This window comes from Meriones unguiculatus, chromosome 11, assembly GCF_030254825.1.
Source record: "Meriones unguiculatus strain TT.TT164.6M chromosome 11, Bangor_MerUng_6.1, whole genome shotgun sequence".
NCBI classification, from domain to species: Eukaryota; Metazoa; Chordata; class Mammalia; order Rodentia; family Muridae; genus Meriones; species Meriones unguiculatus.
In genome coordinates this window covers 11460584-11473981 of record NC_083359.1, presented here as the reverse complement: position 1 = coordinate 11473981, position 13398 = coordinate 11460584, and the positions used below count along the sequence as shown (strand labels likewise).

Sequence of the window (13398 nt, the reverse complement as noted above, 5' to 3'; positions counted from 1 at the left end):
GGCTGTGGTAAGAGGATTCAGAGTTTGAGGCTAACCTGGGCTATACAGCAAGACCCTGACTGTCCCCATAACCCCCAGAAAGGTAAGATAACTTTCAAAAATATTATCACAAACTCTATAATAAGTATGTGAAAGACATAAAAGAATATATATTTTTAGTATGTTATTGCAGTTGTTTAGGGTCTTCTCAATAGCTTTTTGCCCATTAAAAACTATTATAAATAAGGCAGGTGGACTATTGTTGAGCTCAAGGCCAGCCTGTTCTACAAAGTCCAGGACAGCCAAGGGTACATGGAGAAACCCTGTCTAGAAAAAAACAAAACAAAACAAAAACACAGACAAATGAACACATTTAAAAAAAAATCCTTTGGGAAACTGGCCTTATATGTTCTGCAGTTTTAACACATTTTTTTTTAAAGCTATATGAGTGCAGTTTAAAATTAGTTGGCAAGCTGAATACTCTTTCATGATTAAAATTTAAGAAATCAAAAACCAGGAACGGGAAAGACTCAGCATCCCCACCCAGCTCATTACACTCAGTAACGAAAGACTGGCATCTCCCTAGTATTGCTCTCTCCCTGAAGACTGCTTTCACCACTTCCGTTCAGTACAAAGTATCCAGCCAAAGTTGTTCAGGGAGAAATAGGCACTCTGAGAGGGAACAAATAAGGCTGTTCCTTTTAAATGACGTCTCTCTGTAATGTTCAAGTCAGGCCTCAGAAACCTGGGACAAATGGCTGAGGTGCATATCAACGTATCAAAGGGGATGCTGGCTGGCGGCTCTCCCAGCATCACTCAGCACCTATAGCTCCTTCCAGCTCTTCTTGACAGGCCCACTACCCTTAACCTCTCCCCTTCCGGCTTCTGCTGTGCTTCCCCAAGCCATATTGGCTATATGGGTCTCTTGGCCTCTCAGCCTGTCTGGGTTGAGGGCTCCTCTCTTGCTCTCCCCTCCCCTTTTCCCCTCTCATGGTCCTGTTTAGTCCATGGGCCATGTTCAGCCAGCTTTCTCCGTATATCTACAATAAAAATCTTATTCATACTTTAAGAGTAGTCCCTTTTGTTTCATTTGCCATTCAGTGAGCACTACTAAAATTTACCAAGTTAGGATACAGAGTTCAGTTGTATTTCTACACAGTAGTTCTGAAGACCAGAATAAATAAATAAACAAACAAGTGAATAATAAATTACAGTAACATGAGTAATAAATTATACTTAAAACATTGCTGTGAGCTACTCTAGCTTTAAAAAAAAATGAAAAGTCAAACCAGATGGAAAATACGTAAAACCGTCAACACCAAGATTAAAAGGTCAGAAATCCTTCAACAGGAAAAAGCAAAACCAGACATAAAACACCAAAAGGGACCTAGTTCTATATAATACATTAAGACAAAATGGAAGCAAGTCTAGAATAAGTGTATTGAACAGCCCTGGCACTACTGGTAAATTAAACCCAAAGATAGGAAAAGCAGAAATACGGTTCCCACTGGGAACATCATTCATTGCTAATCCAGACTGTTGGCTTCTAATTTAATCTTAATCCTCTTTCCTGATTGGCCATCCATCCTCCTGCAGGCTAGAAGTGATCTCTTATTTTCCTAAAGTAGTCTTTTCACTCTTGTGATTCCAAAAACCTAACCGCTTTCTATAATGGGTGCATATGCCTCATCTCTTTGATGTCTTCTTACCGTTTGATCTCCTTAGCTGCCCAGTATATATTTAAGTGAATGAACAACAAAAAAGTCTAGAGAAATTAAAGATACAGTAGATATCCTTGCTCAAGGAACAGAACACTCAAGATGGTAACCATAACTTAATATACATAATCCTATCAAAGTCCTAGACACTTTAGTTTTTGTCAGAAATTGGTATGTTCATTTTAAGATTCATGTGGACATGTAAAAGGCTAAGAATATGTTGGAAACAAAAAAGATTCATGTTGCCACTTCTCAAAACACACTAATCAAGACTGCTGCTGGCATTACCACAGTCTGACACAAGACCATTAAAATTAATGGTCAGTTGATTTCAACATAGGCTTTTGTTTTAAGACAGGGTTTCTCTGTGTAGCCTTGACTGTCCCAGACTCACTTTGTAGACCAAGCTGGTCTTGAACTCACAGTAGTCCACCTGCCTCTGCCTCACTGAGTGCTGGGATTACAGGCATGTGCCTCTGTGCCTGGCTCAGCAAAGGTTTAAATTCCATTCCTTAGGGCTAATGGTCTTAAAATGGTGCTGACAAGTGAGATATCCCCAACCTCACAGCACTCTCAAAGTGGGTGTGGAAGTACAGACATGTAATCCTAGTACTTAGAAGGTGAGGAAGGAATACAAGCTCAGCCTGGTCTACACAGTGAGACTATTCAAAACACACAATGAAAAGGTAAATATGTAACAATGTCACAAGTCTACATACATTCCTGCTGCCTTACTCCTGACATCCACATGCTGCCATGTGGTCACCAGCCTTCTCTGGAAGAGGTGGACACAGAAGTGAAGGAAGACACACAGAATCAGGCAGATGATGGAGAGAAAGAGGGTCCGAGTCCCACTTTAAACAAACTGATCAGTGCAGCGGCACACACCTGTAATCCCAGCCCTCGGGGAGACAGGCGAAAGGGGTTACTGAGTTTCAGACCAGCCTGGTCTACAGACAGAGTTCAGGGCAGCCAACACTACACAGGGAAACCCTGTCTAGAAAAACCAAAAAGAAATAAACCGCACTAACCAGAAGGTAGCTGCTACTTTATAGGGCTCCATCTTTTTACCACAGGTATCTAAGTAACTGTATACTGCTCCCAATTTTTTGGTTTTTCTAAGTTTTTCGAAATGGAGTGTCGTAGCCTTGGCTGGCCTAGACTTACTTTTGTAGACCAGTCTGACCTCAAAAGAGGTTGGCCTGCCTCTGCCTCCCTGAGTGCTGGGATCACAGACGTGCATCACTATGCCTGGCCCCAAAATGTTTTAAGAGCAACTGTTTGAATGCAGCAGGCTAAGGCAGACATGTACCAGTTCATATTCTAAAGTAATATTTATTGAAATATGCCAGAAGTTCAGGGTCCCCGATGGCATTGTCACTCAAGGAACACTTTGTGATCTTACACATACACACGCACACACACACACCCCTCCCCAACACATACATACACTCCTTCCAGGACACACTTAAGAATTTCCAGGCTCCAGAAGAGAAGAAACTTGCCCAACATCACTACTTCTGAGGTTATTATACTTTACAGTTTCTGTTAAATCTTGAAAAATCAACATCAAGTTTGTCTAACTAAGTTAAAAGGTAACATTAAAAAGGATGAAAACAGCTGGGCATTGTGGTACATGCCTATAATCCCAGTACCTGAGGCAGAGTCAGACAGATCTCTGTAAATTGGAGACCAGCCTGGTCTACATAGTGAGTTCAAGGTCAGCCATGGCCACATGGTGAGACCTTACCCACCCCCTAAACACATACAAAAATGGAGAAAACATATGCATTGAGCTGTATCTGCTGCTAATGGTGGCATGAGCTCCCGGCCGCTTCATCCACTCAGACTGAGGCCACGTGGAGCTTATGGTACACACAAGCATGAACAATGACAAAACCATACATAGCTCTATCACTTGACCTACTTGCATGTAAAAGAACAAAAAATAATCTGAAACATGTCACAGATGCATGTGAAATCTGCTCCCCTGCCTGCCTGTGAACATCCACAAGAGCCGAGATCACAGCCTGGGCGGCTCCGCTTACCTCCAGTCCTCCCTCTGAAACTCCTGATCCAATACTGACCAAAAAGCCAGGAGTGAATCCACGGAGTCCACAGGTGCTGAAGACGAGGTCACTCTGAAGTCCACAATATTGCTCTAAATGTGAGGAGTGTGCAAAATTAAAGGCAAGGCCTGGGCACAGCTACAAGCATGGCCAACTGGTATTCTTACCAGTGACTAACACTGTAGGAAGACAAGGCCAGTAGCAGAGGGTCAGTACTCTCAGGCTTGTCTAGTGATGCCCAGAAGCCACTTAAAGAGGATGGCCTGCCTGTAGAGGCAACTGCGGAGTAAAACAGCCTACAGCACTGCCACACTGTCACCTCCTCCTGACTTCTGGTGGGGATGCAAGGACAGGAAGACTATCAGCTGCTCCCCTGCCAGCCAGGAAAGGCTGATGCAGAGCAGCAGGGAACATCACAAGGACAAGCTGGAAGACAGCAAGACAAAGCAGGGTCAGTGCCCTCGCTGCTTTTGAGGGAAAAAGCTGTACTTGGTGGGGTCAAATTCTTCCCAGATGCGCTCAAACTCCTCCAGGAACAGCCGCACATACTCAGTGTCCTCCATAATCAGAACGTTCTCACGGTTGTTCTGGATGGCCTGTGTGGTCCAATTGAGGGAGCCAGTGATGAGCACCTTCTTGTCAACGATGGCAAACTTATGATGCATGTAGCCTAGGTCCTGGTCGTGCCGTACCTGAATACCTGTGGAGCCAAGGCAGCCTTTATTTCACACACCTAGGTGCAGCTGCCCCCAAGCCTGCTGATGTCCTCTGTTGGCTAGGACAAGGACACCCAGAGGCTGTCCCAGGGTGTTGCTGAGATTTCAGGGAGAAGTCCAGGTCTGTCAGCCAGGTCGGCACAGGGAAAAACAAGAACCGGATGACACCAAACACTCCTGGGGAACAGCCCGCCCACACCAGCCCACTAAGCCTAAAGTCTAAATACTACCCCAGAATCCTCAAGAAAAGAGGCAGACATGGGGCATACCCTTGCCTTTCTTGTCATTCACTCACTGGAACGGATAAGCCGAAAGGCAGAAGCCCGGACAGTAAGGGAGTGCATACTGGCTCTGGCTGGCCAGCTTGAATCACACCTCCCAGGAGCCTCACTAGCTGAAAGGAAGGAATTGTGCCATATCCAAACCTGTTAGCCTCACCAAAGTTCTGGCTTCAGCATCTTAATTTTGAGGGTGGGGATCCTGGGGTGAAACCCAGGCCCTTCACGTGTTAGGTAAGTCATCTCCTTCACTCCACCCATCTCCTGTTCTCACGGCAAAGCCTGGCAGCCCCAGGTCACTGTAGTGCACCTTGGGCTAGATGGCCCCTTGCTTTAGTTACACCTCAGCAGCTAGTCCTGGCTTGGGCACGTCACGCTTGCTGCTCCTTCCTAGATGACTCTCTGTGCAGCTATCCCAGCCACCTCACTTTCTAACTGACCTCAGTGAGGTCCTCCAGACCTTTCTGGTTTATGTGTTTTCCCACAAGCCTCTGGCTGTACCAAACACTGACACATGCATTTGCTGACTGAACAATCTGGAACCCACCCAGGCTGTGGCCAGAACATCAGTGCGAGTTCCATCTGGGATGGAAGGCATTTTGGTTCTGTACAAATCTGCAGTTTTATGACTCTACAAAATCTAAATTCAGTGACATCATCCATGCCTCATATCTACTTGTCCACCCACCCAAAATAAGGACCTGACTGAAGACCACTCTGTGACAGCCAGTAAAAGGGCAGAGGGGTGGCTATCAGACTGATAGAGTGGTGCTGCCCTGCCTGTGTGGCTCATACACCGCAGGCAGGCCGGTGCTAGTGTTCTTCCCTGTGAGCCACCGGAAGTTTCCAAAGGCTGCACCATCGCAGGGAGGTGGGAAGACGGCACCACAAAACCTGGACACTTCCCAGGGGCTCCCGAAACCTGTCGGGCACAATGACCAGGATAGGCATGTGTGTGGATGGGGGGCGGGGGAGGGCATTGACTCTTACGTAGAGGAGGGGTCTAGCAGTCAAAGTCTGCATTCCCGCAGTGCCCACCACTTGAAGGGCAAACGAGCCACAGCCGGAGGAAGGTTAGAGATCACACCTGTTGGCTAGGCAGAGCTGCAGGCTGGCCAGACATACCTGTGGGCCCAGAGCGAGTGGCTGAGAAGCAGATGATCACAGAGCCTAGTGCAAACTCACTGACACCTACTACTGGTCACTCCTAGACACAGAAGCAGTTATGGGTCTGTGTTGGCCGGGTTCAAACAAGTTTTGCCTTCCCTTCTGTCAGCCATCTCTATCGCAGCCAGAAACAATCACAGAAACCTGGTCCATACCCAACCTCCTCTCCAGGGTCAGGGCCAGGGATACGTGGGAATTGCCACACCCCCTTCTCTCACGGGGAGCAGAGATGGAACATAACAGACCACACTCTGGGTCCTTGGCCAGCTCGCTCACCTGCCTGCCTCGACCTCCCCGAACAAAAGCCACCTGCTCTGGACAAAGTCAGCTGGGCCATCAAATAAGCCCTCAGCCCCTCTGCCAGCGAGCACCGTCGGCGGCGGTTTACCTGCCTTGCGCAGCAGGCCAATCTGCGAACCGTTGAGGGCCATGTAGTCGCAGTCGGTGATGACCCGCACGCGCACCCCACGCTGATGCAGCAGCTGCACAGCGCGCCCGAGCTGCGGGCTGGAGAAGGCGAAGAGGCAGAGCTCCAGGCTGGAGCGGGCGGCCAACAGCGCGCGCAGCAGGCGGCTCAGCGAGCTCTCGCTGTGGGGGAGGCTGCACGGGCAGCCCGACGAGGGCCCGGGGGGCAAGCCCGGGGCCTGAAGTAGGGCCTCGGTGCAGGTCACCTGCGAGGGGAAGAAGAGCACCTCGCGCCGTGGTCGCCGCCCGGCCAGCAGCCAACGCACCAGCCACGGCAGCGCCTCCATGGCCAGCGCGAGACCCGCGCCAGCCGCGACCACCAACCGCCAACTCGAGCGCCCCATGGCCGCCACCTCAGAGGTCAGTGGTGGCACCAGGCGCTTGCGCGCCCAACACGTGCCAGCCCGCCCCCAACCCCGGGTATGCCACGCCCCCCGCGGGGCCCGCCCCCAGCCCGGAGCTCCGCTCGCTCCCAGCCGCTGCTAGGCGACCCCTCTGCACCCCCACCCCACCCCGCGACGAGTGCTTGCGGAACGCGTGCTCGGTACTTGGCTAACAGCCTTGTGCCAGGGACCACATAGTAGGACCATCACCGAGCCAGCCACACCCACTTCTGATGGGATCCAACCACCCCAAACAACTCACGACCCGTGGCCCGCAGCTGTGTCCTGGGCTGGCAACTGCCCGGGTTCTAAACTGAAGGCATTCTCTCAGGATGCCGCTTCCCTGCCGCGGACAAACAGGCCCCTAAACGGGTCATGAAGAACAACACGTAGACCAAACTCAAACCTGTGTTACGGGGGAATGATAATTCTAAATGGTGGCGGTCAACTCCACATGGGCCAGCTCAAAATCAAAACCGGGATATATAAAAAAAAAAAAAAAAAAAAAAAAAAAAAAAAAACAACGAAAAAAAACAATGGGGTGATAGCGCAGATCAAAACTTCAGGGAGTTCCTCGACATGAGAATATGTACAGCGATGAACGCTCTCCTAGCGAACTTTTCCATTTGAGGTAACTTAAGCCCCTACACAGATTCTTTCATCCTATGTAACTACTTATAACAGGCTTTTGTATTCTGGGCAAACGGGTGTCTGAGAAACGTGCCACCCTTTCCTAGAAGCTTCCCCCCACAGAGAAAAATCTTAAATCCCAAGCCTGTCCGGGTCAAGGCTGTTGCTGCTGAGCTATAGGCCTGCTCTCCCACTACAGAGAATGCTCGCTTCCTTGCCTTATCTAATTAAACTTGACTGTTTGGACTATTCCTGGGCCCTGTCTAAATTCTTTTTTTAGAAACTCAAGAATGGAAAATTCCCTGGGCCTGTGGCTCTCACCTATAATCCCAGCACTCAGGGAGGCAGAGGCAGTATGAACTCTAGTGAGTTCAAGGCCAGCCTGGTCTACGATGCGAGTCCAGGACAGCCAAGGCGAGACAGAGAGCCCCTCTCTATGGGCAAAGTGGGGGAAGGATGCAAAATTCGGCTGGAGAGGAGAGGAAACTGGAGGGCCTCCCCCCAAAAAATACACCCACCCTATTATCACAACACTGGGCCCCACCACTTGGAGGGTAGAGATGACCATGGGCAGCTTTACGGGCACCTGGCCTGCCCTTCGCAGAGGGAAAGGCAAGGGGCAGGTGAGTCCGGGATCCCTAGGTGGGAATTAGCCCAGCTGGTCTTGCCCTGCTGAGAACGCCTCAGCGCCTGCACCTGCAGTGTTCCACCGAAGGGGAGCTCGTCACGGTGACCTGTGAAAACAGCCGGGAAGGGGCGCTGACCTCCGTTTGGAAAGTCAAAGACCAGCGCCAATGCGCGGAAGATGGTGCTTCAGCTAGGGACTGACCTCCCCAGGAACCGATCAACCTTTCTGAAACTACAAAGCTAAATAAATGGCCAACAGCTGGAGGAGTCAGGTTTAGAAAGGAAGGGTGGAGCCACACCCCTGGCCGTCTTGGGTTGGTCAGCTATTCCACTGAGAATGCTTCCTGTGTTCTATCTTCTCTCTGTAGGAACAAGCTTAAGTGAGGCCATCATGACACGTGACACCTACGGCCCACTTCCGCCCTCTGAGAAGCTCTAGAACCAGCCCTATAATAGCCCTGCAGCTCTGGAGGGAGATTGGAAATAGAAGCTATACTGGGTCCTCGTGCTTCTGAGTCTCCAAGCAGACTCCCCTGAGATAGGATGGGCCTTCTGTTTTGGGGGCTCCTTTGCCTTACACCTATGTTCTGCCTTTGTTTCTGCCCCACTTGTTTCTAGTCTTTAGTTATAAAGACATGGGAAAATCAAGGGAGAAACAAGCTGATACCAACATTTTCTGAGTTGCCTTAGGTTTTCTAGACGGTTTTCACAGTTTTCTGGCTGATGGCTTCTAAATTACAGGTACTTGTATTATCCCACAACTTGGTAGCTTTTAAGATAATATATATAATATATACTCAGTTTTTCAGGTTGTCCGCCTCCATCTGCAGACACAAGATAGTTGTGGATTAAAAAAAAAGTCTAAAATCAATAATTCCAGCTGTGCCTCTTAAAATAATTACAGAAAAAAGAAAAGAAAAGAGAAAAGATGGGCAAAAATCATTAGGCACTGAAGCTGAGTAGCCAGCTGTTCCTCCCAGCTGTATGCAATTAGGTCCTAATTGCATTAGACCTCAAGCTTTTCTGGGAAAACTGGTGTGTGCAGGCTGGAAACTAAAAATGAGGAATCCACCCATGCAACCACAAAAGGGCTGTTCCAGATACTGAGGAAAGGCCTGGGTTGTTGCCTTACACCTCCTTACAACAAATGATGAGTCTGTTAGCTATATCTCATGGTATTTAAAATTCTATAATCGAGAAGTTTATATTTAAAAGGTAAAATGGCTTAACTGTAATCACAGATGTCTAACTCTCTGAATACATCCTCCTTTCTTGGTCTTGTTAAAATGTGTCTGTCCATTGTCCATCCCCCATTCTCCCCACACCCACACCCACCGATATCCTCATAAAACACATCCCCACCCACACACCCCACCCCCGCACTCTCGGCATCTCCATTCAAGATCATGGGTATCTTCACGCTCTTTCTGAAATGTAAGGCCACTGCCGGAAGACGTGTTAAAAAAATGTTCCAAGAAGAAAGAAGTCAGCTTAAAACTTAGAACAAAAAAAGTGTAATAGTTTAAAAAGTCTATCTACAGACAATCTACATTGCTACAGTATGTCCTGTATGTAACTCAGATTTAACCCATGTTTAGGAAAATAGAAGCAGTAAGGTGTGAGGGAAAATATTTAAATAGACACAAAATGAAAGGTTATGTTTTTGATTTTAAAAATGTTAAAATATCCTGGATAAGGATAGATTTTTGTTCAATAAAATGAGACTTTTTTTCCCTAAAAATGAAAAAGAACAGATGAAGACAAAACCACAAAAGCTTAAAGCCAAGTCACGAAGGTCTGAGTAAGTCATACAAGGTTTATGGAAGATGGGACTTAGGAATGATAGATATTTGATGGTTAAGATTTATAAATCTCTGGGGCTGGAAAGATGGCTCAGAGGTTGAGAGCACTGACTGCTCTTCCAAAGGTCCTGAGTTCAATTCCTAGCAACCACATGGTGGCTCACAACCTCCTACAATGAGATCTGGTGCCCTCTTCTGGAGTGCAGGTGTACATGCAGGCATCAGATTGTATACATGATAAATAAATAAATAAATAAATAAATCTTTCAAAAAATTTATAAATCTCTACGGATAGAGTGCTCTATTCATGTTAACAAAAACTGACTTAAAGATGTTTACATCAATTCACATTTTTTTCTAACTTTGTTAAGCTTTGGGTATTTGGAGAAACTGGGTCATAGAAAAATTGTACTTTGCTGGGCATGATGGCACAGGCCTTTAATCCTAGCACTCAGAAGGCAGAAGCAGGCAGGCCTCTGTTGAGTTCAAAACCAGCTTGGTCTACAGAGCCAGTTCTGGGACAGCCAGGGCAACAAAAAAAACAAAAAACAAAAAACAAAAAACAAACAAACCTGTATCTCCAAATATAAATAAATATGTATATATACATACATACTTATGTATACACTATAAAAGGATCAGGAAAATGAGTCCCCAGTCTCAACACTGACTGTATCTGGTTTAAAGTTTATTTTGATACTAAAACTGTCATTTTTTTTCCAGACAGGGTTTCTCTGTGTAGCTTTGGCTCTCCTAAACCTGCTTTGCAGACCAGGCTGGGCTCAAACTCAGAAATCCACTTGCTTCTGCCTCCCAAATGCTGGGGCGAAAGGAGTGCACCACCATGGCCAGCTAAGTCTCAAAATCTTAACAGGGATAAAATTGTAATCTTAAGACATAAAGGTTAATGATCAGTCACCTTATAAATGATCAAATTCTTTAATGTGCTCAGAACTATGTTGTAGTCATGCTAAGAATATAATTGTTTTACAGAGGCAAACTTGAAATGAGAGACCAATTTATATCTCCATTATATAGTCTTCCTGTATATGTTGTCAAAGTTAAACTCAAAACAAAACAAATTTAAAGTAACCTTGAAGATTTTTTTTGAAGCACAGTTTCTTTGTGTAGCTCTGGCTGTCCCGGAACTTGCCCTGTAGACCAGGCTGCCTTGAACCCACAGGCCTTCCTGCCTCTGCCTCCCAGTGCTGGGATTACAGGCGTGCAGGCGTGCAGCACCATCCAGCTAACCTTAAAGGTTCGTTTTTCATTCTTTACAGAATACACTATTAGCTTTTGTAAGCCAACCCAGGCAAATAAGACCTTCCCTATGTAATACAGCGTGTCACCCCCGTACAAATGGGAAAAAAATTAAGCTCAACGTTTCTAGACCAATACAGCTGTTAATTTCTGTACAATGCCAACTCAACATGGTAAACTGGGATACTTTTTTCCAAAGCTGACAGCACAGCTGAAGTTTCCAAGAAGTTCAAATTATATATATGTATATATGTTTATATTTATATAAAAGACCAATAATACCAATATGTCACACATCAACAGCAACAACAGCTTTTCCAGGTTCTGCAGTCATTTGAGCAAAATTGTAGACATCCAGCACACTCCATTAAAAAAAAAAATCCCAGAAAACAGCACAGTTCTGTTACCCTTGTGGTACCTGGCACCATTTTTTTAAATTAGCTTCTCAATGATCACCTGAAAAGAAAACATTCTGAGCAACATCATTAAAAACAGCTTTGAGGGGGCTGGAGAGATGGCTCAGAGGTTAAGAACACTCACTGTTCTTCCAACGGTACTGAGTTCAATTCCCAGCAACCACATGGTGGCTCACAGCCATCTATAGTAAGATCTGGTGTGCAGGCAGAATGTTGTATAAATAAAAAATAAATCCTTAAAAAAAAAAAAACAGCTCTGATAAAACACAGCCACTACTAGATATCATAAAGCAGGTACAAGCTATTTTACATTCACAGAGGTATGGTACAGGGCTGTCCTACATCTATAATACTAGAGGACACAGTTTAAAGGGCATTATTTGAGACTTGTTTCTACTTTTCCAGCAGAGGGCCCAAAGGATGGTGTGACACAGCTCTGTAAAGAAGCACACTCTTACGTAGGATTTCCTCTCACTAGTGGCACAGTTCTACGGATTCATTCTCTCCATGAATGTCAGCTAAAAACCATTATTAAAAAAATGGAATATCCCTAAAACAAAACCCTATAACCACTGGATTCGTATGAAGATGACCTAGTGGAGACAGTAAGACCTCACCTTACCGACACTTCATCAAAGGAAGGAGATGCCAAGTAGCACTTCAAAACTTCGGACCACAGTCAAAACATAGCATCATTTTAAATAGAAGCAGAAGCCAAATGTTGCTCATTTGAATATGCTCAAAAATGCTGCTGACATCAATACTTAATCATCTGCTCACTCATCCAGGAAGAAGGGGAGACCAGTTACTACTGTACTTTATTGTGTTCAACCAAATCACCATGTTACAAAAATAGCAAGCTGCCATAATAAAAAATAAGGCTCCTCCATCCAGCACCAGTTAGCATCATTTTACTGTCAAGCCTAGAAATGCCACAGACACATCCAAACACAAGGGAGCAAAAGAACCACAGGACAGGTACCAACGGGACCACCCAGTGTCTAGCTGAGCTACTCTGGTTTCATTCTCCTCCTACTTCCGGCGTTTCATTCAATCCTAAAGCTCCCCGGGTCTAAACTGTATGCACGTACAGGCTGCGTACACACTTATAAACTGACTGGAGATGCAAATGCTACACAGTAGGGGCGAGCCTGTAACGCCCCATTTTAACTGGGGTAGCAGCTGTCAGTGTAAAACGCTTTATGCCCCTCGTGCATCTCCCAGGACAATGTCACAGATCACTTTGCCCCAATGGCTGCTGGCATTATTTGACTTCACTCTCCCTGCCCACCCACCCCCCAATGCCCTGCAATGAACCACAGCCTTTAAGATTTTGTTTCTTCGGTTTTGATTGGCTGAGGTTTGATTGGTCTAGTTCTAACAGGTTTGGTGGTTATGGTGGGTGCAGGGGGTGGCTTTTCTTCTACTCTTTCCTGACAGGCACGGTCAGGGTCAGTCAGTGTTTCGGGGTTTTACTTGAATCACTGTCCACTTTCTGGGCTTTGCCTCCTATCTGTTTGTTCTGTTGCTGTTCAGAAAAGAACCGTTGCGCAGACTGAGAACCTCTGTTCTCTGCTTTGCCTTCATCTCTGTTCAGCCTCCAACGCAGCCTGGGCCTGATTACCTCTGACTCCAGATAGTGATCCACAAGGACCCCTGGCCACATGTGGCAAATGAGCATGGCTCATGAGGCCTGTGGTCAGCAGAGGAGGCATCAGACTGGCCAATGCCATTGGTGGCCTCTCTACAGGCGCTGGGAAGGAGTTAGTATGTGGGGCTCTTACCAGTGGAAGGACCAGGCTAGGCTGAGTGCAGACTGTGCAGGAAACAGCTGTGTCATTTTCACTGTGGCAAGGGCTGACCGGAACTGTTTCTGATAAACAATGCT

At 46.5% G+C, this 13398-nt stretch overlaps 1 protein-coding gene across 1 annotated transcript; it reads right to left on the bottom strand.

Annotated features, from left to right (window-relative positions):
• Positions 1-2588: 2588 nt before the first annotated feature.
• Positions 2589-6789, bottom strand: Pld6 (phospholipase D family member 6). The gene is made up of 2 exons (XM_021639562.2): positions 6316-6789; positions 2589-4466 (listed from the first exon to the last, which is right to left on the bottom strand). Exons 1-2 carry the CDS (start codon positions 6734-6736, stop codon positions 4219-4221), a joined length of 669 nt encoding a protein of 222 aa, XP_021495237.1. The 5' UTR covers positions 6737-6789; the 3' UTR covers positions 2589-4218.
• Between the last annotated feature and the right edge of the window lie 6609 nt (positions 6790-13398).

Bases quoted from the DNA above. Each gene is read 5' to 3' on its own strand.
- Pld6 (XM_021639562.2), bottom strand. From the start codon at position 6,736: ATGGGGCGCTCGAGTTGGCGGTTGGTGGTCGCGGCTGGCGCGGGTCTC. The intron at 4,467-6,315 runs GTAAACCGCCGC...TTGGCTCCACAG, and splicing joins TGGCCTGCTGCGCAAGGCAG to GTATTCAGGTACGGCACGAC.